The sequence below is a fragment of the Lissotriton helveticus genome, chromosome 3_1 (assembly GCF_964261635.1).
Source record: "Lissotriton helveticus chromosome 3_1, aLisHel1.1, whole genome shotgun sequence".
NCBI lineage: Eukaryota > Metazoa > Chordata > Amphibia > Caudata > Salamandridae > Lissotriton > Lissotriton helveticus.
Genome location: NC_136061.1, coordinates 656,106,477 through 656,131,709, shown reverse-complemented (window position 1 = coordinate 656,131,709; position 25,233 = coordinate 656,106,477). Strand labels below are relative to the sequence as shown.

General features: G+C 44.4%; 1 protein-coding gene across 2 annotated transcripts in view; it reads right to left on the bottom strand.

The window, feature by feature from the left end:
* Positions 1-24,666, bottom strand: part of DCDC2B (doublecortin domain containing 2B) — a 131,715-nt gene extending 107,049 nt beyond the window's left edge. For both annotated transcript variants that reach the window (XM_078680688.1, XM_078680689.1), the window contains exons 1-5: positions 24,160-24,666; positions 20,215-20,272; positions 7,783-7,859; positions 2,285-2,416; positions 1,449-1,595 (exon numbers count right to left, since the gene is read on the bottom strand). In XM_078680688.1, coding sequence (XP_078536814.1) covers positions 1,449-1,595; positions 2,285-2,416; positions 7,783-7,859; positions 20,215-20,272; positions 24,160-24,437 — 692 coding nt within the window. In that variant the 5' untranslated portion in view covers positions 24,438-24,666. The remainder of the gene's footprint in view (positions 1-1,448; positions 1,596-2,284; positions 2,417-7,782; positions 7,860-20,214; positions 20,273-24,159) is intronic.
* Positions 24,667-25,233: the final 567 nt, after the last annotated feature.

The window sequence follows — 25,233 nt, the reverse complement described above, 5'->3', positions numbered from 1 at the left end:
AGCATAGCTGACATATTCCTGGTGCCAGCAGAGACCTTGCAAACATCTCACAGGTGTCAATATGCACATAAATGGTGTGTTCCTCCTGACAGAAATTTGTAACTGGCTTCCCTTGGACTACGTGACCATTCTGTGGTGTCAGGTCTAGCTGACCTCCCTGGTTTCATCAGCTCTGTATTTGACATTTATCTGCTGTCAGCTTGTCTGTAGCTTAATTCGCGGTAGTAAAACACAACCGCAGTTGACTTTTTGTGTGTGTTGGTCTGTGCCTGGCTGACCACTTCCACCTGCCTGAGTGTATTTGACCTGTCCATAGTGGTCGACTTACCAGTTTGATGGCCGCTCTTTAGAAGGAGTTGCCCCTGGTCTGAGTTTTATTATGTTCTGGTTTAGAAGAGATGTGGCCAGGGCTTTCTAAAAAGCAGGTGCTGGGATGGGTCCCTATCGGGCTCTCTATTTTTGCCCTCACCCTCAGGACGAAACACAAATCTTACATCTGCAGCAGTACCACCCTTCCCTGCCTCCGATTTAACTTCAAAGAGACTCGTTATAGAACTTTCACAGTCGCAGTCGCATCATTTCAGAACTGAAGCATTATCAGTGTTACATACAACTAAGCCATGATTGTTGCTTATTTATCCTTCACAACTAACAACCATTGGCAAACCCAATAGCATTGACTTCTTGTGGCTGTAATGCTACTTGTTTTATTATATATCAGGATGCAATGATAGAAGCTGCAAAATACCGGGCGTGTGGCAGGCTATGAAAAGCACAGATTTTCAGCTTGTGTGCTTTTAAGCCACACCCCTTTGAGAGGACCCCCCCACCCCCAGTTTTTCATCCCACTTAAAGACCTGAATGTGGCATAGTAGTTCGAAATGGACTGCTCCTTTTGCTGAGTAGTCAGTACAGATGTGAATATGGTCGGTTCCAGTTTGTACTGATGCAGTGCAGGTGAACTAAAACTTAATGCAGTGGAATGCTTAGAGGGGTTCCCTACAGCTGTGAATGCATGCATTTCCATCCATCAATTTTGTACTGTCCAGCTGACCTCTTTCTGGTGTGTCAGTTTAGCCCAAGCTGACTTTTTATAAGTGTTCACCCCTATTCTTCCTCATTATGTATCAAAGTTGACCTACCCGTACAATCAGTATGACCTTTGCAGACCTCCCTCATGTCAGCTGAGCTTTCACTGCTGTCAACTGACCATAGCTGAATTACCACAGTTCCACAGATCCCCCTAGCTCCCCTCTATGTCAGCATGGCTTTTTTGAACTGTCCTTTATCAACATCACATTAACTAACCTTCGGCTAATGTCAAGGCAGAACTGGCCTCTCCGTGGCTTCCCCATGGCCTCACTAATATATTTAATTGTCATCAGAACTTTTGCTAAACCCCCCCACCCACCATGTTTCCCCCAAGACCCCTGCACTCTCTTACTTACAGTAAGGCCCTGTGCGTGGAGTGTTTTGGCACTAGCAGCTCCATATACGGTAAGCTTTTGTACTTCTCCGCTCCCACGGCCACGTAGTACTCCCCATGGCTCAGTTCTTCTCCGCTAGAGATGGGGACTCCATCCAAAGTACACAGCCTGCAAAGAAAGCAATATTTGTTCACGTGTGAATGTGCTCATTTGTGGGATTTCCTGGTTCAGCTTTTCCATTTTTAAGTCAAAAATCCTGAACCTATGTTCCTATTTTTGAGCTTCTGATATGGTAGATCACTAACCCTTGAATAAGAAATGGTGCAACTTGCTCGCTCTGTATTTAGACGCTTTTTGAGATTCTGTTGCCATTTGATTTGACACATATCAAATTGCTTTCTGTCTCTCAGATACATGCACACAGAAGATCTGCGTTCTCTGGTGCCAATAAAGACTGATCTTCAGAATCTCCCAGACCCGAGCCACCTCATCCAGGCCTTCATTCTCTCAGGCTGACTGTGAAGTTAACGGTACCAGTCCTTAGTCCCATCTGTGATTAGATGAAAAGTACAAATATGGGCCGTTTACATGCAAACATCACATAATGACTCCTCTATGGGCTTTTCGAATATTAGGCTCTGTTGTTCCCTAACAATGTTACTTGTTTTGGATGAAATGCTGAGCAAGTCCTGCAATGATTCTCGATTGTAACCTGAAGATTGCACATAGATCTCGGAGCACTGAATTACCTTACTGCCAGAAAGGGGTTCCTTCACTCTCTCACCCAAACTGGCTTCCACAGCACTGAGTTCAATTCATACTTTAACCGGAAGTCCCTAGGCCTGTCTGGTACTTACTTCCGGACCGCACCACTGCGCAGGGAGGCCTTCTCGGTGAGCAGGCTGAGGACGAGTTCCCACTCCGCCAGCGTTCTCTTGGAGAGGAGCACGCGGAATGGTGGGCTCAGGAGGTCGCCATTCCGAAACACACTGGAACCAAAGAAGGGAGAAGGCGGCATAAGTCTAGAACCACACAAACAGGACTAGACACACATGCACACGTCACAGGTTTCAGAGGAGGCTAGAGCCCATAGTATCTGTTGTTCATAAAGATGGTCTATTCTTCACAGGCGCAATGAAGGAAACCCTCCTCACGGGTTCGAGTGTACAACTTCAGATGTAAGCTAGCGAGTGTAATGAACGGTCACATATAACACCATTTTCACAACACAAATTCAGCCAAGGATCCTAACACCCTGTTTGGATCTAGCTGCACATAGCTGGGCCTGGACCATACAGACCACACACAAGACTCGCCTAACCTTCATATATTTTTCAGGGGAGGTACAAATATTTTACAGTCTCGAGAATGTACTGTCCCATAACATGCATTGCCTACTCATTCACACTTCTGAATACTCCGAGTTTAACCAGGCTTTATTTTTTAGGTCTCGGACCTAAAGGCTGCGCCTGCGCAGTCTGGGGTCGGAGATTTAATGTTTCTTAGTAGGGCTGTAGAACCCGCCTCCCTGCCCTGTCTCTCCTCCATTGGCTGGCTTCCTAAACGGAGGCCAGCCATTGGAGGAGAGATGCGTCACTCCGATTTAGCCCCGTCCTTTTCGGATTTGGGGGCGTAAGTTTTGCTGTTCTTTAGACAGTGACGTCGTCTGTCACTCAGAACCACAAAACCACGCCCCCGATTCCGAAAAATTCGGAAGCTTGCGGCCGCCATTTTTTTTTTCACCCGCAGTGAAGGTCAGCCGTTCCTCGTTGTGCTTGTGTCCTGTCCGTCGCCGAGTCTTCAAGTGCAGAGGAGAGCCTCCTCCTCGCAGCACCGCAGTGAAGGTGAGAAAACAGCGCTTTTAGGAGCTGCTCGGGTCCGCTCACCTCCCCCCCTTCCCTCTGCCCTCCTCCGTCGCGCTCTCGCACCCCACTCCCCCGCCGCATTCATACCAATTCTGCTTAATGCTGCTCCTCAAAAGAGGGGAAAGTTGCCGCCTTTCCGTCGTTTCAGCAAACAGGCTTTCTCATGATGCATAGGCTTGCCCTGGGACACTTAGTATGGAAATGGCTCGGAAAGCTTCTATTTTTGGAACTGTTTGCCCGAAGCAGCCCCGCCGTCGCCCATGGGTGCCCTGCTGCCTGCATTTGCGCCTCTGATCTTCTTAGTTGTGTGAAAAGAGAGACACTCATACACCGGCCCTACCCGCCACACATTCTGTCCCCCCACACACACACACATTGCACACCAAAAAAATAAATCTCTCCTTTGTTCTCAAACTTTGAATTGTTAAAATGCACGACTTTGTTAATAAAGTGCAGTGTCTGACTCTCCCAAGATGTAGATGTCTGTTGAATGAATTGTGTTCGCTAAGAGTGTTGGCGGTGACTTCTGGGTTCATAGATGCATTTGCTAAAAAGTTGGGCTCTCTAAGCCGGTTAATGCAGTCAGCCACTACCTTTGTTGCTAGAAAAGGTTGTTGTTCGTCTATGCATCATAGAGCGTTGCCATGATATTGTGCTCTCAACATCTTTTTGCTGTGTTCTCCCCTTCAAGAGGAAAGCGTCATAGATCACAGGTAGATTTTAGGTACTCAAGTTCCAGGCAACAATTGTTCAATAAGATTTCGCTTTAGAGAGAGAAAATCCAGTTTTTTTTTCCTTGGGGGTTTCTTAGAACCTCAAGTTTTCTGTGTAAGACAGTGTGTCTTTCAAAGCACTCTCGATCGATCACGAAGACTTCCCTGGTGCCATGCAGCCCCCTTCTAGTCGAAGGCGTTTGATGAACCTTTGGGGTCCCGTAAATTTGTACGCTAAGGCTAACACAACACCGGCTCTTATAGGGAGTAAGTTGTACTTCACAAGAGCGAATGTGGGGACAATGTATGTAAATGTGAATATATTTGGGGTAGGTATGAAGAAACTCTACTGTCGTCACAGCCAGTAGGTTAATTCTGACCGCTGTAGAAGCTCTACGGGGGCGACGCAGTGGGCATGTGAATTAACATTAGGGAGTCAAGAGGGAACTTGAAAGGGGTTTAACAGGAGACCAGAGTCTCCAGCTTAAGCGGAGCGGGTAATAAAGGCCAAAAGATCGGGAAAGGGTAGAGGGAGTTTAATAGACAAAGGACCAGTATGAATCTTGTGCTGGAACGTGGCATGTGAACGTTTTAGGAAGTAACCTGCTAGAAAGAGAGAGGGGTTAAACGAAGGCGAGAATCTTGTTTCCAACAGATCCATGTGTATTTATATTTATGTATATGGTATTTGCATAGTTTGCACCTAGCTGAGAGCTATATCTGTGCAATATATACGTTGCTGTATGTTGCTCTTTTCACCATGACTTCCTGCTTTCCAGCGTAGACATGAATCTCATTAAAGGTCCTCATTCCATACTGGGGTAAGATCAAAGCATTTCTCTTTGAACAAGGAATTAATAGCATGTTAATAAGACACTGATTGCTTCAGTTCAAAGGACATTTCTCCCTATATGTGTGCATTCGTGCATACATCAATTGAGGTTTTTATATGATGCTGCCCTACCGCATAGGTGTTAGAGCACTCCATAGTACAACAGCACTACCTGATAGCCAGACCTACAGTTATAGTTGAACAGGTCTTCTTGCAACAAGGGATTTGAGCAACGAATAATAATATGGTAATACGGGGGGGAGGGGGTGTTAGGGACTGACACTAGTAAATAATTGCTATTTTTTTGTTTAAGATATACAGGTAAGTGCCACATTTTTATGTGTTGGTAGATAGCGTTTCTACCTCACTCTCACTCTCACTAACTCACTCTCTCTCTCACTACCTCACTCTCTCTCTCTCACTAACTCACTCTCTCTCACTAACTCACTCTCTCTGTCTACCTCACTCTCTCTACCTCACTACTCAACTCTCTCTATCTCACAACCTCACTATCTCACTACCTCACTAACTATCTCTCTCAATACCTCATTACATCACTATCTCTCCCTACCTCACTCTCTCACTACATCACTCTCTATCTCACTACCTCACTCTCTCTCTATCTCACTACCTCACTCTCTCTTTCTATCTCACTACCTGACTCTCCCACTTTCACTACCTCACTCTCTCTCTCACTACCTCACTCACTCTCTCTAACTAACTCACTCTCTCACTCCCTCACTCTCTCTACCTCACTACTCCACTCTATCTCACTACCTCACTATCTCACGACTCGCTCTCTCAAAACATCACTACCTCACTCTCTATCTCACTACCTCACTCTCTATCTCACTACCTCACAACTTCACTCTCTCTAACTCACTACCTCCCTCTCCCTCTATCTCACTACCTCACTCTCTCTCTTTCTATCTCATTAACTCACTTTCACTCTCTCTGTCACTACCTCACTCTCTCTCTATCTCACTACCTCACAACCTCACTCACTCTGTTTCTATCTCACTACCTCAGAACATCCCTCTCCCTCACTACCTCACTCTTTCACTACCTCACTTTCTCGGTCTCTCACTACCTCACTCTCTATCTACCTCACTCTCTCTCTCACTACCTCACTCTCTATCTACCTCACTCTCTCTCACTACCTCATTCTCTCTCTATTTCACTCCCTCACTCTCTCTCTCTATCTCACTACCTCACTCTCTCTCTCTATCTCACTACCTCACTCTCTCTCTATCTCACTACCTCACTCTCTCTCTGCTAATGCAATAGGTCTCGCATATGCAAGCAATTAAGCTATTGCCAATATAAATGACAATGCCATTTATTTAGAGATACAAAAAAAATAAAAAAATAATGAGCAATGCCAATAGCTCTACCTATATTATTGCCGGAACCATTGCATTGTAAATGCTTGTTTTGTCTTCTGGACAAGATAAATAGGTATGGTCAGTTGGCCTGGCGAGGTTTGTTGAGGGCGTGTCAAACGAACAGAGGGTTGGATGTCTGAAACCATGCCTCATATTCCCATAATACCCTTCTCAGGCCCCCTCTCCCCCTTCTCTAGTAGTCATGGATCTATCCGTGTCCCTTTCCTGTGAAACAAAGGTAGGAACCTCAGGGGATAGCTTTCGCATGCCATCATAATCATTATCATACACTTCCCTAGCACTAAAACACGAACTGGGTATCCAAGCACAAGAAGGTGAACAAGGAGTGGCGGCATCATGGCAGAGTATTTTAATTGTTCATCTGAGCCTCATCACCTCCTGGCGAGATCATGGCTCTGCTGGAGGAATATTCTACAGCTTAGGAGCACAATATACAGCTTTCATCATGCTCTTTGTTTTAAACCTAGGATTAGCTTGAAGTGCTAACGCCTGAAAGGGTGGTACATTAAGATGTTGTCCTTCAGGAATATGGGGGCCTTTCCAACAGTGGCAACCCACCCATAAAGGCAAACTAGGCGGTCACATAGCATTCCAAGCTAAGTGAAGCACCAAATGTTAAGTAAATATAAATAAGGCAAGTGCAAGGTTTCACTTGGCCATCAGTTGCTAGCAGCTAGTCTCTGGCTTCCCATTGACTAGCTAGAAGCCCTTCCTTTCTTTAACACCTTGTGTGCGGCGCCGATTTCCCCCCGGTGCTGGACATTCCATAACTGGGTGTGGTCGTGACGGAACCATTCCGTCATCCGCACAGCTCAACCGTGAGGCATGACGGAATGGTTCCGTCACAAGCATCGAAGGGGTTAAAGGCCAGTAGGCTTGTTCCACCAGCATCCCTGTAACATCTCTAACCACCTCTGGTGACTGTCATTCAGCAGGCATGGTTCCAAATCTGAACTAGTTCCAGTAATCAATGCTCACTCTCCAGAACAAAAGCTTTCATACATTCATGTTCATTTATCTCCCTACATCTGCTGAAGGAGCCGGGAACTTGTCAATGTTTAAATTCCCACCGTTTTGGATGTGCCTTTGCAAGTACTTGATGATGACGAGACAAACCCCATAATGTTCCTGAAGCATTGTTCCCAGGTTGTTCTGTTCTGTTATGGCTTCACAGATAAACGTAACATGTGAGAAATTAAAATGTGGCAGATTGTGGCATTTCATAATCTGGCTTAATCCCTACCACATTACTTGTAGACTGGGTATATATTTTTCCATGCCACAGAGTCAGACCAGACGCCTTTATCTCGCCTCAGTATTGACGTGTCCGTATTATACAAGCAATGCATGGATTGCTATTGTGAGTGATTGTTATTAGATTGACACAGATCAGTGGTGTGCCTTGTTGACATACAGAAGTTACAATTTCTAATTGTTCAATAGAGTCCGTTAACACATCTTTCAGTTTTAATGAGTGGTTTCATCCATCATTCACAACAGCTCGCTCCAACATCACCCAAAGTAGGGTGACAAGCTTACTGTATAATGCAAGGCATCTGGATGTTCTTCCTCCAGCGAGCAGATATGTTCAATTTTCGATTCATAGCCATTCCGCCCTGAAATCAAATCAAAATGACATGTGCCCAATTACTGATCAATAGTTCATTGGATGTTCCATCATATCATATGTTGCTCGCCCTTGAGGTGTTCTTGCAGATTGAAGCATTGACATTTTTCTAACCAATCATCTACTTCTCGCTGTCTCCAACAGACTTCTATGACAACTAGATTCTTTCTAGCACCTCCAGATAAAGAAATAGCCCTCCATCCTTGTTATAAATGTTACTGTTATTACATTTCCTAAATCATCCACCACATACCTTGCCAGTTGTTCATCCTTGACTAGCTTGTCAATCTTTCCTGGATCTCACCACCCAGACTTTATTAGACGTACTCAATTAGCGGCTTCAAATCCCTCATTGAATCCCTCCAATCACCCCTGCCATCTTACTGACATAAGAGCCATTCTACAAATCCCTTATGGATCCTGCCACCGTATGGTGATAAAACCCATTAATAAAATCTCTCATGTACTATGTCATCCTTTCATCATTAGATATGCTTCACACCCCCTCGTGGCTGGTCTCTATTTAAGAACACCTCCATATGTCCTTATTATGGCCCTTAGACTCGCTGAGCAATCTTTCACATGAGCCATACACCCAAAGTGGTACACCACACAAAGACAAGTTCGCATGGTTTGGCTAGCACGTCACAATAATCCACCACAAAACTAGATGGAAAGCCAAACATCCACCACTACTGTGCTCTCACTATATGGGGCATATTCTGTCTAAAGCCTCATTGATGACCCTCGTTGACCAAACCCACAATCGCAGACACACACGTCTGCATGTAAAAGCACTAAAGAGCCAGTAATTGGCAACAACACAGTGTGGCATATTGCCATTAGCACTGCTGGACAATTCTTTATGAACCTGATCATGCTATCATCATTAGACCTGCAGAACAATCCCTCCCTCGAATACCCCTCAATTAAATAAAGAATTAAGCTGCTGAGTATTGTACCAGTGACTCTACATATAGTACGCTGCAGTTGTCTCAATAATAATTACTAATTTAACCTGCCGTTTTGTCATTGAATAATCTCTCAAACATCTCATAGTCATTAAAATGCTCGATAGGTCTTTGAGGAGCCGGTCATCTTCCCTTTATCAGTCTAGCAGAACAATTCCTCGTGTAGTGTGACATTGTGTTATCTTAACACAAGCTCCCTAATCCTTCCTGGAACCAGCAACTTTACAGCCTTCGTTCATGGGTCTGTTAGGAGATCCTACAAAACACATTAGGCAAAGTGGGGTCACTGGAAGAAATTGTGAACAGATAAACAGAAGCAAGCCGTTTGAGGTCATACCCTAATAAGGAGTTGTGATGGCCTCGAATGCGCACAAATTTGCCGTAAGGTATGCTTTTGATGAGATGGTGTGGATGAGAGCTATCAGCGTGTAGAATAGAGTTTCCTGCGGTGGACTTGCGGTGAAGATTAGCATGTATTTTCTCATCACTGATGTAAACTAAGACATCTAGAAACTCTACACTGGAATTATCTATGGTAGCAGTACATTTAAAATTGAGCCTGTTAGCGTTGATAACTTCAACAAACTGAATAGCTGACTCTCTAGATCCGCTCCAAACCAGACAGCTATTGTCATTATACCGCCAATAGTGTACGATATATTTGTACCATTCTCTATGCGTGGTCATGAGGACACACCTCTCCCACCAGCCTACATGCAAGCATGCATAGCTGAGGGAGAAGTATTATATATATATATATATATATATATATGTATATATATGTATATAATATAGATATATTCCATCCAATTGATTCGAGGTCAGCGTGCAACATGGCTGGTGCAGTCGGGGGAGGACGAATCAATTCTCTTGATTTCTCAGCAAAACAATACGACGCACTCCAGGGATTTATTTAAAGCTAATTTATTCGCTTGCCACCATCACCGGTCTCGTTCATGGTTAGTATCGTCCATCTTTACTTTCCATATATACGTGAAAGCCCACATCACCCTTGATGAGGCATTGTGCGACATGTAGTTTCATATCTGTGTTTCTCCATCGTTTTTTTTTACAAACAAACATCATTATTGCAACAGTATTTACAATAACAGAGTGATACCTCAACATAATAACAGTGAGTTAATTGATGGGATGATTAATGTCCACCTACTATCATGAATTAATTACTGTAATCGTTTTAAGATCAAGTATATGTCCAGCACATGATATTGTTTCACTATATTACTTCTTGTCGCTTTGGTTATACGAGGGGTTCTTAGTTTACGCTGACATACGCATCTGGGACTATGGTCCTATTATCCTAATTTTCTTATGTTTTTCCTCAGAGTCCATGTTATTGATGGCTTTGTGGCCACTGGATCATATACCTCACTGGGTGACCCAATTCTATTTGTATAAAAGTACAATAACATCATTTGCTACTACTATTCTTCTTGGCTAAGTGCCTTACTGGTCATCAATCATTGTCCTATATAGATATGTTTCATGCATTATGTTAAGGTTGTACATTTAATCTTCCTCTGATGGATATATTCTAGCTATTCTCCAGCAACATCTATAAGTGCCATGAAACCGCTCGGTGACCGTGCGCTTTACAAATGCTTTCAACTTCAAGTGTACGTGTAATTCTTCATCCCCATTCAAACCATGGTGTGGTTTTGTCCTGAAACTAATGATCAATCTGGACTCAGGCGTCTTAATTTAAGTGTTCTGTCCCCGCCCATCTCACTGGCGGGTACCGTAGCCATTCCAGAGTATTTCATTGTTTTCCAATTATAACTTTGATATAATCTCATGTGTTTTGTCATTTCATAGTACATGTAAATATTTTGTAATGCCCTAATATATTCTAAGATCCGTTTTTTCAATGGTCAGAGTAAACTAAGAACCCCTTGTATAATCGAAGGGGCAAGAAATCATATGGTTAAACTATATCATGGTTACTCACTAAAGACACAGAAGTGTACTTCTGCGCGGTGGGTGCGGAGTATCCGTTCTACACCTGAGAGTCCTCCCAGGATCTAGAGGCCAGAGACTCAATTTATTCAACTGTTCAATCCTCCAAGGTTTCCTCAAGCTTCATTTTATCTTGATCAGGACTTCAATGAAGTAGCTCAGAACTACTGATAACTGGCCAGTTCCCTGGGAGTATCGTATGGAAGTGAAGCACACACAAGTATGTCATTCATAGAGTCTGGGTACATTAAAGAAGGCAACCTGGCTCATCTTCAGACCCTAATTGTGGCAGTAAGCCAGACCAGTAGCAGGGCCCCACACTAACGCTCACGCACAATGTGCAGAGCCTGCATCATGACCACCAGTCTCCACTCTCAATTTAGCCAAGTGGCGTGGATAGTGGCCATTTTGCAGGGCCGCTGAGTCAGTCACAACAGATTTGAACACTGGACAGGAAAGTAAAGTGGCAGCAGTAGCCAGAGCAGAGTCACTTGAGTGTGGGGCTACAGAAGACAAAATGGAAGTGTGTGAGCCGGCTGTGTGAACAACGGAGCTGCATCTTCAGTTTGGGACACAACCTGGTGGCCCCAGTCATTGGGCACTACCCCCATGCCCAAACATGTGGTGAGAAATCTGGGAATCCTGGTAGATAATGCACTAAACATGCAGGACCAGGTCCAAGCTCTTTGTGGCAAAGGTTTTGCTACACTCAGACTACTCAAGAGACTTTTCAAGTGGATCCCTTTGAATTGGAGGAAAACCATTACCCAGGCCATACTGACTAGCAACCTGGATTGCAGGAATGCGCTTTATGTTGGCATGGCCGACTGTCTTTTTTTTACGACTACAAGTTGTGCAGAATGTTGCAGCCAAACTGGTTCGCAACAAAGCTAAGTATAGCTCGGCCTCAGCTTGTTTGAAAGATCTACACTGGCTGCCTATCAGACAAGAGCAAAGTGTAAGTTCCTTTGCCATGCGCATCGAGCATTATTTAAACTTAGCCCTAGAATACTGAACAATAAATTGGAATTTTATGTTCCCGCTCGTGACCTCAGGTCCGGCAGCCTCGCTCTGGTCAAAATTCCACGCATCAAAAGGGTCAGGATGGGGGATCGCTCCTTTACCTACTTGGCGGCTACCCACTGAAGCAACCTCCCATTAGAGCTTCATCTCATGGAAAATCATGCCAGTTTCATAAAGAAAACGAAGACGTGGGGGCATATCATCAAGCGGCAGTGATAATTATTGCTGGCCGCGCCTAACATGCACATTACTAGCGCCGTCTATCGCCGGATTCTATCGCCTAGTTAGCGCACTATTACCAACGCTCATCGCCGAGGCAATAGAAATCCCAGCAATAGCAGCGGAAAGAGGCAATATCGCAGGAATTCCAGCGATATAAGACCGCATTAGGGAAAACATTGTAGATAGGGAGATGTGGACTCAGCATGACAATCCACCTCCCATTATAGATATGGCTAAGTAGGAAAAATTGCAGGCGTAAGAAATCGGCAATATACACAGTTAGCACTACTTTTTATGTCGCTACGCAGCTTAGCGATTTACTTGTTAGTGGGGGGTAGCTGTGTTAGCGATTATTTTCGCTGACTTACAGACTGGAACGCCTACCTGGCATCTCAGTAGCGAGGGGAGGTGCAAAGGAAATGGGTGCTAAGGCATGGATTCACACGTTAGCTTGTCCATGCTGATATGGCGTTACAATTATCGTCACTTTTCGCTCAAAAACTGACGCAAAAGCGGCGATAATTGTTTTACGCTGCCTTGATGATATGCCCCGTGGCTCTTTTCAGGTTTCAAGCAGGGACTCCTTCGGATTTCGGGCTCCAAATCTGATGTATTTAGCATGTACTACTTCCCACTTTAAACAGTTTTCCGTTTATCCTAGCGCCGTGATGTCCCTTGGGATACATGTTGCACTTTACAAATACAAATAATTTTTTTTTTTTAAAGAACCGAGGAGAGCAAGGGCTGGTTTGAGAACAAAAGACAAGTAACAACCTCGCCTGTTTAAGATGGAAGGGTGTGATGTGTTTATGCATGCGTGTGTGTATATGTTTAAATGTACGTGTGTGAGAGTGTATGCTTGACTACATTTATGTATATGTTGTGTTTATGTGTCTGGATTTATGTACCTACACCATAGACAGTGTCCCTTCTTGGAAGCCGCCCTCTTAACAAGGACTATTGGAATTACCTGGTGCATCCCAGTTTAAGGGGTTCATCTCTGGCACTTCTGTGTTTGTTACTGGCATAACGCTTACCCAAGCACTGTAATGACCCAGTGGCGTACAAGAGTCCCCGCAGCCCCAGAGCTCCAGAGGCCCCCAACGGCACTGTGTTCAAGTGGCAGGCCTCTGGCAATAAAGCTCCTGCCTTGGTGCGGATTGTGTGGGGCCTCCTTTATGTACTTTGCAGGGGGGCCCCTCAAGTTTCATTACACCACTGCAATGACCATTCTTAATATATTATGGTGTCCAAGCACAATTGTGGCCCCTGTATTACAGTTGGTATTATAGATATACTAAGGCCTTCTTAGAATACTTAAGTCTACTTGATGCCATTTTCGGCATCCTTTACAAATGACGGTAATACCTTGGCTTCGGAGGAATGTTTGTATAAGAGTACCTGATATTTTGGGGCAAAAAAAGTGTTTTTCCAGAAAGTTTCTCTTAAATGTGTTTGCCCAAAATGGAAAGTGTGTATTAGCTTGAAAAAACTTGTCTTTTCAGAAATATGTTTGAATATAAAATAACTGCATTTCCCAGGCACTTTTAAAGCTCATATTTGAAAGATAATTCTTGCCGAGTTGGGAAGAAGTATTTCTGTTGTACTCTTTGGAAGCATTTCAAATTAGTGAGGCTATTCCCTATATAACTGTGCCTAAAATAACCTGATACATTGAGGTATTCATTGAGGTGGACTTATCAGGTGTGGCCATAATTCTAACATTCCTACCATTCTTTAACAGCAGGGGGTGGTTTGCATTGCCCAGACCTAGCTCTCATTGGAGAAGAGGCTGGCGTGCCCTTACCTGCATTGTTTTTAGGTCCCGTCTAAGGCATTGCTTTAGCAATGCTTTGTTAGGTCTCGTCTAAGGCATTGCTTTAGCAATGCTTTGGCCGAGATATTAAGTAGGGGTCTCAGAAATGCTCCCAAAGGCGGATTGCCTATAGTGCATGTGTGTGGGCTCATGCGCATTGCACACCATTTGGTTTGCTTGCAGCCAGCATAAGACTTCAAACACTTCAAAGGAATCCGCTTGGGCGCTCCTACTAACATAAATTAACAAGTCGTTGTCACAAAGCTTCACAGGAAAGACCAGCGATGACATATGGACAGCAGGCAGTCACAACACATCTTCCCCACTACTCCTTTCCTACCATTTTTTTGTCGCTTTCCAGCCGCTCGACTGGCTTCCAAGAAAATCAAGATTCCCAAGTGAACTGCAGTCTTATTTATTATTGGAAAGAAAAAAAAGATAGATAGAAACATATCTTGGAAATCACAATGGGAATAATTTGAGTTTTAGTAACCTTATTTCTTCTCCCATTCGGTTACGCTTCCTGTCCTCTTCTGTTTCATTGTTGCCTTCTCCCCTAACTCTGCCCTCTTTGTTGCCTTCTCCCCTAACTCTGCCCTGTTTGTTCTATTGAATCTCCTCCACCCATCCTATTTCTTGCTCTTATACTTCCCCTCTACCTCTTCAGATTACTTCTCTCCTTCTTTTCCCCCTCCTTATTCTGTTCTCTATCTGCATCTCAATCCATTCTCCCTTCTTTGCCCTCTCTTCACTTTCACCCCGTCCATTTTGTCCTGCCTCTTCGTTCTGCCCCAACGCCCCTATTCTGTACACTGTTCTCCTACAACTACATCACGGAACTAGGTGCAACCAAACACCAACAAAACCTCACACACAATGGCATGTCAAGGACTGCCTCTGGGAAGTTTCACCTGATGTGTATGTCTGAGAGCATGTACATATTGTTTCTGTGTGTCTGCGAGCCTTCACCAGTGTATGTGTATTTGAATGTGTGTATGTGTGACACTACTTTAGTCCACACACACTGCGCCCTCACACTACTTTAGAATTTAATAACAACAAGGGGCCCCAATTTTAGTCAGCAGGGACCATGGGGAGCATACTTTTTGAACAACAACAGCGGTCCCAAACATTAAAGGATATCACATGAATAAAATAAAGACAGAGTCAATCTATACTTTCAAGAAAGACATGTCCAGCCGGACAGGGGTCTTCCAGAGATTTTACTCGAGATTTATGTATTGAAATCACATAAAGGTACCATCCAACAATCACCAAAGGTGGACCACAAGCCTGTGTCCAGTACTAACAGAACAAGTACAAGAGGTGATGTAGACAGCAGAGAAGGGCTTTGTAAGGCGAAAAAACGTTACTCTATAAACAGTACAATTATACAGAGTATAACAGACATGCACTGGACATTTTAGTAGTATTCACAGTTAGGTTCAAGTGCATAAAAGGTCGACGGCGTTTCGGACCCCTATAAAATATCAGGGACCATCATCAGGACAAATACAATGAAAAGCCTTAGGTTAATTAAGCCTCAAAATGCCGGGTAGCCTCGTGGGATGGGGGCTGGCTCCTCGGGCATTAGGATACCGCGCGATCACCCAGAATCGGGACGCGACGGCCGCGGAATTTTAAAGTCCGTCGGCTTGCCAGGATACCGGGTTAGTCGGCATGAATCATTTCCTGGCGTCCTCACACTACTTTAGGCCACACACACTGTGCCCTCACACTACTTTAGGACACACACACTGCGCCCTCACACTACTTTAGGCCACACACACTGCGCCCTCACACACTGCGCCCTCACACACTGCATCCTCACACACTGCACCCTCACACACAATTACACTCTACTGAATACAACATACACTCAACACAATTCCACTCAGTGCCACATAATTATATGCTACATAATTACACTGCGCTCAACGCAACATACACTCAAATACCACTCAGTGCCACATAATTACACACCACATAATTACACTCTACTGAATGCAACACACACACCACACAATACCACTCAGTGCCACATAATTATATGCTACATATTACAATGAAACATACACTCCAAACAATACCACTCAGTGCCACATAACTACACGCCACACAATTACACTGCACTCAATGCAACATACACTCCAAATACCACTCAGTGCCACATAATTACACGCCACATAATAGCACTGCGCTGAACGCAACATACACTTCAAATAACACTCAGAGCCACATAATTACACGCCACATAATTACACTGCACTCAACATACACTCCAAATACCACTCAGTGCCACATACTTATATGCTACATAATTACACTGCACTCAATGCAACATACACTCCAAACAGTACCGCTCAGTGCCACATAATTACACGCCACACAATTACACTCTACTGAATACAACATACACTCCACACAATACCACTCAGGGCCACATAATTATATGCTACATAATTACACTGCGCTCAACGCAACATACACTCCAAATACCACTCAGTGCCACATAAGTACACACCACATAATTTCTCTACTGAATGCAACACACACTCCACACAATACCACTCAGTGCCACATAATTACATGCCACACAATTACACTCTACTGAATACACCATACAGTCCATACACTCCTCATAATACCACTCAGTTCCACATAATTATATGCTACAAAGTTACACTGCGCTCAACGCAACATACACTCCAAATACCACTCAGTGCCACATAATTACACGCCACATAATTACACTGCACTCAATGCAACATACACTCCAAATACCACTCAGTGCAACATAATTATACACCACATAATTACACTGCACTCAATGCAACATACACTCCAAATACCACTCAGTGCCACATAATTACACGCCACACAATTACACTTTACTGAATACAACATACACTCCACACAATACCACTCAGTGCCTCATAATTATATGGTACATAATTACACTGCGCTCAACGCAACATACACTCCAAATACCACTCAGTGCCGCATAATTACACGCCACATAATTATACTGCACTCAATGCAACATACACTCCAAATACCACTCAGTGCCACATAAGTATATGCTACATATTTACACTGCACTCAACGCAACATACACTCCAAATACCACTCAGTGCCACATAATTACACGCCACATAATTACACTGGACTCAATGCAACATACACTCCAACACCACTCAGTGCCATATAGTTACACGCCACATAATTGCACTCTATCCATCTATCGCATCACCACAGCATCACTTAGCACCACTACGGCATCACTCAGGGGCACCACAACATCACTATGGGCTACCACAGCATCACTGAACGCCACAGCATCACTCGTCGCAACCACAACATTACTCAGCACCACCACAGCATCAATCTGTGCAACTATTCAACAACAACTAGTTCAAATATGTTCTCTCAATGTTTTATTACAAATGTCACAAAAAGATGTTAATATTTCACTTCTGTTCTTGGATTTTCGTCACAATAAAAAACACTGAACACAATTTTCACAAAAGTTCTTTACAAAAGTTTAAGCTATTGCCATTATAAATTACAATAACTTTTATATAAGTATTAATTATATAAAAAAAATTTAAAGCAATTGTTATTTCTAATATCAATATATCTAAGTCACGTAAATACAACACATATTGCATTACAAATGCTATAGGTGTCACATTTGCGAAAGTTAAAAGTATTGGCATTGTAAATGACAAAACTATTAATTTCGCTATTTTCAAAACCCACACATAAATAAAAAATGTGTCATTTACAATACCAATAGCTCAAACTTTCCTAATGCGACACCTATTGCATTGCAAATGCTTGCTATGTTTTGTTGTGTCTTTCAGACATTGATAATGGATAAAGGCATGCATTGAGGAGAAAATGAGCTAAACATTATATCAAGACCGCGTAAAGTCAACCATCTTGAGCCCATGTTATGTGTGTACTGCTTACATGTGAATGCTGCTTGGTGCGGTGTGGAGAGGGTTATTTGGTTACATGTTTTTGTGCGGATCTCCCTGAGTGTTGCCATTTACTAATTCGCCCTCACACTGGGCGTATTGTTTGTCCTGGGCTGGTTTAGATCTTTTGTTCAGTTTTGACAGCGAATTGTAATGTGGCTGGCGGAGACACCGTGGCTTAGAAACTGGATAGCCGATACATATCAGAGGGTATCTGAGGTGAGCAGGAAGTGGTCATTGGATATGGGATCATTGGTCGTTCTGAATCAGACCCACGCTGGTAACCCTATGAGCGGAACGTCACGACCTGTACTTTGCTACTCCACCTTTGCTACGCACTTGAGTCATCTTTATCACTACTCCTTTCTGCAACAGATGCCCTTTGAGCTGGGCAGTAGGAGACCTTAGTTGCTTAGAGACTCCTTACTTCATGGAACAAAAGTGGAAGGGTCCTTTGGCAGACACCGCGAGTCTCGTGCATTGGTGGATTCAAATGCACAAAGACTTTAAAGAAGTCTCATTTTGTTTTGTAAAATATCTTTTGTTTTAAAAGGCCGGATTTTGGTATTTGAAGGAAACATTTTAAAGTATGCTATTTTTCTAGTTGGGTGTAGAATGAGACGTGCCACTTTATACCAAGTGCAAAGACAATTACCGGTTGCTATTTAAAACAGGCTGCCTTTATTAAATTAGGGCCTATGTGTATCTGTCTTGTATGATAGTATTTTGACATTACTCGATTTCAGTATTATCAATGTTACAGAAATATCTTCGAGAGTGAAGCTTTGTTTTACCTTCTGTATAAATCCTTAGGCGAATAAGATATGGAAAAAGAACAATGGGTAGTAATATTATTTGAAGGCAAGCAAAGTCATGCCAGGACATTTGAAACGGAATATCAGACAACAATTAAAAATGTATGGAATTGAAATACCACTAAGATCATGCTGTGTTTCTTAAGTCAATTGTAGGCAATGTATGGGGCAACCCGGTGTCCCTAGGAACGTGGATAAACACTAGAGTAAACAATGGTTCCCTCAGGGGAAGCTAATAGCCTATGCTTTCTAGGCAGCAGAGGCTACCAGCATCCCCTGAGGGAACCATTGTTTAGTTTAAAGTAGTCCATTCTAACAGATTTCATTTGGGTTATTTCATTTCCTACTGCACGCTATTTTTGTGGTGGTCATTGTGTTTCTCTATGATGTTGGTGGAACTAACCCCACAGCGAGGGGCGGCACACCCCAGAGCGTCTAGCAATGGGTTGTTTGACTGCATTAAAAATGTTCACAATGTGATATAGTATCTTGGTCGTTTTATTTGGGTATTCATATAGTTTGCACTGAAAATCTAACTGCCAGCATGCAGCTTCTGGCAAGTGACTGACAGACCTCTGGGACACAACAGACTACAGATGAACTAGGCGATTACACACAAGTTATGTAGCCACAAATCTGTTGTACGTTTGTGACTGGCCGGATGTCCTCACCCAGCTTCACCAGTGCACCTCATTACTTGTGACTTCTGTTGGTCATTACAGAACGTCATCATTGAATCAACGGACCCGTGGGATGATGCGCAACACAATTTCAACAACCATATCTAGAAGCAAAGCTCCAAGGCAGCAGATTTAAGACAGTGTGGTGTCATTTAATGTCTGAAACTGCATTGTAACTATATATTTGTGTAACACTCTCCAGTGTGTGGCATTGGGCATTTGTTTCGGCACTTGGGTGCTTATTTACAAGCTACTTTCGCTGCCAGAGCGTCACTTTAATAACGGGAAAAGTGACTACCGGCAGCGCAAAGGGCTTGTAAATAGGCCTCTTGGTGCTTTTAGAAGTCTCAGGACAATAAGGTCCACGGTCCAGCCACCCTCCCCCTAGCTCGTGTTCTCAATGCTGTGAGCAGTAAGTGTACCCATATGTTTCGCGGTGAGGCTCCCTGTACCTGGAGTTTGGTTGTCACCCTTGGTGTTGCCATAGTTGGGCCTACGATTTACTAATCCACAGGCTTGTAGGTCAGGTCTAGTGTATGAAACACCAGTCAGGGAGCTCCCAACCCCACCCATGATATTGGTGCTTTCCATTGACAGTGTCAACTGATCTGTGTTGATGGACCTGAGACCCAGTGTCCACGTGACTCATCATCAGAAGGGGGACAGCATGAATAGATGTGGGCAGACAAATGCAATGCGTTAACTAAAGTAGTAAAACGCATATTGACATTAATAAAGGCGTTGTTAGTGTTCATCGAACAGTATAGCGCACACAACCCCTTCCTTGTCCACACTATTCTAAGCCACACCATCAGCATCCATTAATCGCAGTGACAGCCTGGTAACTACTCACTCACCTGAGCAGCATCTTTATTCCGGGTTCCACTGGAATGTTTCTCCCCTGTGTGCAAATAGCTGCAGATACAAAGTGATGGAAAGGTTAGATTGGACACACCGATGTCAACAGACCAATTCCATCTCTGCTTTGAATGACGTGCCATTTAAAGTATCTGCTCCAGAAAACTCATGACTGGACCGAGTGTTGTATAATAATGTCTATTCCGAATGAGGCCCCAGGGTGGGGACACAAGCTGGAGTACAAAGGTAAACGTGTGTCTGTAAAGGGACAGCAGTCCCCTGTAAGGCTGACCCCAGTGACACATTCCAGTGTAAAGGAAACGTTTGCGGGCATACAGGCACAGAGACAGTGTGTGCTGGTTTGTATAAGGTCACTCCTCTTCTGAGATGGTAGGGGGAAGATAAAATGTTTGGAAAAGAATGCCCAAATGTGTCTGCAATGATGTAGACATCTTAGCAAGCACAAGGCCGGGGCGTAGCTTGGTCAGTAAGGCTGGGGGGAGGGGAATGGGGGGGGTTGGGGAGGGGAGGTGTGTGACCTTCAGATTTTTTTACAATCAAACTGGCGGGTCAGGTTAATTATTACATGGGAAGCAGCGCATGAGGGGGCTTAAAGGACAGTAAAAAGGGAAAGGAGTGCAGATTGTGTGTTGGAGTGGTATACTTTAAACACAGCATTTTATAAAATAACCATATTTAAGACGTTCTAAACATAGATGTGTGTGTGTTTTACCATACCCAACTGAAATCTCCTGTACCCAACTATTTATTAAATGATACCTTTATTAGGGGGGTCTAACACCTCAAACTCTCCCCCGTAGCTACGCCTCTGAGCATGCACATTCGCTCCACGTGTTGTTATATATATATATATATATATATATATATATACACACACACATACATATATATATGTGTGTGTGTGTGTGTATATATATATATATATATATATATATATATATATATCACGAAGCAGCATCGCCCATCATGTGAAGATGCACACCATCAATTTATTCCTTCGCTATCTGAACTATGCGCAAACAGGAGACATTTCAATTCCTCCAAAACAGGCCTGGGGGATGTGAGCAACCCTCTAATAAGGTGAGAGTGTGCTAATGGAAAAGCAGGACCTACAACGCTAAACCACCTCTTGTACTCTTCAACATCTCCCTAACTAGTGGCAAGCGGCTTCAAGTTCCCAATGCTACGATCCATGCTCAGTCAATTCATGCTAAGCCAATCCATGCCAGCGGTTCCGAACCCGAATATCCGTCACTGGGGCGGGGTGGGCCATGGGCTCGAGACTACTTGGCCGCACCAGTGCTCGAGCTGCAGCCTGCAAGCCCGGATTTTCCAGCACAGAAGGAAGTTTTCTGCACAGTGAGGTGATTCCCACCATGGGGGCTGGCCATTGCCATCGACAGGGCTACTGACTGCAGATGAGGACTTCAGTCCGTGCCTGCGAAGGCCATTGAAACTCTACTTCCTTGGCCTTAGTCATTCAGTCTTCGTTTCTGTTGTGTCTACACTCTTTCTCTCTGCCCTCAAATTTAGGAAGAGAGAAAATGTGTGGGTAATTTTCAAAATGTCACACTTTTATAGGAAATTTCCAAAATGTCCAAAATCAGGGAACTAAGAAGCCAAGCAGTCTGAATGGTACCAAGAAATATTCATTTTTTGCAGAAAAATCTGCATCATCGAGCTGGCTTGTTCCTCGATATGAATGCACCTTTGAGTCATTCAACAGAAAATGCAACAAAGAGGATAAATTCAGTGGTGTAGAAGCACATATGCCTTTGTGTTGCACTCTACATGGCGATTCGCACCCGTCCATTACATGTACAGAAATAAGATGTTCCAAGATTACAAAAATCCTTCAATGTTAACTCATTAGAAATCAAATGAATGTGCTTGGATTTCCAAATAGTCCAAGAGCCTGGCTCATTTTCGCGCTGCTTGAAGATTCCGCCTCAACCCTGAAAATTTGTGTCTCGCTAGGGCCACATTTTTGACTTAACCATTTGCTCATCTAACTATGGAGCTTCAATGTGAGCCACAATCTCCTTCACAAAGCTATCCTTTACTCCACGTTAGAATCAGCATTGTTGAATCAACAGAACGAAAGCCCTTTTCTTGTAACTGAAGGAAATTTGTCTTTGAACGTGCTATGTAAAGGGCTGGGATAAAATGACATAAAAACGAGAAGCTATTTTTTTTTTTTTGGTGTAGAGCACAATTAGCGAGGACTTTGAGGAATAATATCGTCTGGTTGGAAGCAGGATATGAGTGAGGATTCCCACAGGTGAAATATTTCAGTCCATCCATAGGTTTCATGATTATCTTAAGTCCTGCTCACATACTACCTCCCTCCCTTACTTACATAACAGAATAATTGCCAGTCCTGGAGGAAATACCAAGGAATGTCATCATATTACTCTATTGTAGATGCCCAAGAACCCTTGTCTAAACTCTGTCTTTTCTACCACAAGTTCTCATTATGTTGATCGTTTAGAAGTAGAGAACCGCGACTAAAGGCGTATTAGGCCCAATGACAGAGGCAAGATAGAATGCCTTAGTCAATCGTTCTAGTGAAGCATGCACACAGTAATTGATTTCCTGAATACAGAGCCTTTTTTAGTCTCTGACGGACCACTTTAGATCCAAAACAGGGTCTTGACATTTAAGGCATCCTACACGTAGCCAGGATGCAGTAGAGGGTTTTCTTCTATTGATTTTAATTGCTGGGTTGTTATTAATTAATAAAAGGATGCTGAAGCCTCACCCACACATGATGGCAACATCACTGGAGTCGCTCCTTGCTGCAACAGAACCTGTTGCAGTCAGACTCACCATAAGCCATTTTGAGTGATTATGCATGTGTGTGTAGTGAATTACTGTACCACCATCTGGAGGTGTTGTGATTGGCCAACTGGCCGGGTGTCTGACTGTAAAAATTGTATGAAGTGGAACGAAACCGGTCAATTCATCTACTATTACAATATTTAAGAAATGCATGACAAGGCTTCCATTGGGTGCCTGCCTTGTTGTTAAGTGATGGTCAAATTCTAATCCCCTATTCAATAACTTTGATGTTGGTGAAAAGGGAAATGTACATTCAAAACCTATACCCATGGAAACGCAGGATAACCTCGTCCTTGTGCTTGTCATAACCTGTTTGTTCGTTAATGGTTAGGGCTGAAGGGGTGATAGACTGATCTAATCCATGTTTGGGGATTTTTCAATTCTCGTCTCAGAATAGCTGGTCTTCACTGCCCCAGCTGAATGGTCATTCAAAGTCTGACTGCTCTCTGTGAGTCGTGGGCTTTTTGAAGTTCTATTTCTTTGAAGCCACTTTTACATGTCGTACAAGTCACTAGTAACATTTGAAGCGTGTCTTCTCTGCTGCTAGTCAAACGAGGACAATTCTGGGTGGGTGTAGGGGTCAAACTCAGGCGGGCCCTCATATGGTCATGTCGCCTGTCCCGAGCAGTGGTAGCACACTATTCAGAGATCGACTGCCCAGGCCCGTCCCCAACACCGAGTGCAACGCTGTCCTGCTCCCATTTAGAATCCCAGCTGTCTCAGGCAAATGGCTGAGTATTACTGCCAACCCAATCCGCCATCCTGTCCACCCCCTTACTCCACTGTCAGAGTCAAGGTTTGATAATGAATCGGCAAACAGATGCCTGTCTGGTCTAGATGGAATTCGCATAACTTTGTGCCAAGGCAGTGCCAGTAAGAGGCCAAGGGGACACGCCACGTTCAACCCTCAAGGTGTCAGGTGGGCGCGCCCACGCGCGCACACACACTCACTCACTCTCCCTACCAGGGGATGCAGATGGATACCACAGTTCCACACACTGATATGAGACCAGTGGAGCACACGCCATACTTACGGAACATACGGAGGCGATGGCCATGCTGGCCCTCCCCCGAATACTCACTCGATGCCTTTGAACTTCTCGAAGCCCGCCGCCACGTAGGGGTTGCCGCTCTGCAGCTGGTTCAGCTCGGTGACCCGGTGGCCCTGTCGCGGGGTGTAGAGGTTCCTCACGGCTGTGTTCGCCTGGATGCTGTTTGTCACGTCTGTGAGGAAGGCCTCGAAGGTGTGGTACTGCCGCTGGTTCACCACCAAACGTCGCCCACCGTAGAAGGGGTCCCCATTGCGGAAAATTAGAACCCGCTTGGCCTGAGGGGCGAGGTCCGTGGCGCTGGAGGCCATTCTGAAGGCGCACGGAGAGATCTGTGGAGGGTGGAGCGGCGCCCCAAGACGAGGAGCCTAGAGACCACGCGCTGAGGGGTGCATTCCCCAGTGAATCCTCAACCTATGAGCGATTCCCCCAAATAAAATGTAGACACCCCAAACAAATGGATCAGATGCAGCAACCCCCGACAGCCAAGCACCAGCCCTCGAGGGAGCGCCTGAGACCACAAATCAGGACAGACTGACAGACAAAGAGAGGACAAACTCTTGGAGAGTCACAAGGCGGCCGGCCGAGTTATGGAGCACTCCCAGGGCAAAGCGCTAAGGACCCCGACCGTGACTCCAGGCGCTGTGCGCAGCAGGTGACGGCGTGCGGCTGCAAACACAGGCACCTCTTGTTGTGTTACTCGCCCAGGCAGCACTTGTTGTGGTTTCTGGGACCCGGAGCTCGGCGACTCTAGCGTTACCATGGACTCCGGCCGTCAATAGCAGGCTGGGCCGGTGACAGCTCACGCCTCCTGTAACCAGAGGCCGCGCACCCCTGCGGGCACGAGCCGGGCTCGAGGGACAGCTCTCACACAAGGAGAGGAGCAGATCCAATGATTTAATCAGTTACCCCGTCACTTTCATTAGTGCAGTCAGGGGCATACTCCCGAGCCCAGAGTGTAATCTGGGACCTGCCACTCACACTCACCTGTGAGATCCGGGAAAGACCACTCACCTTGTAAAGTTTAATCAAGCAGACCTCCCACGCCCCACTGCGTAACTAGGGACAAGCCACTAAATGCCACAGTATAAAGCGAGACATACCACT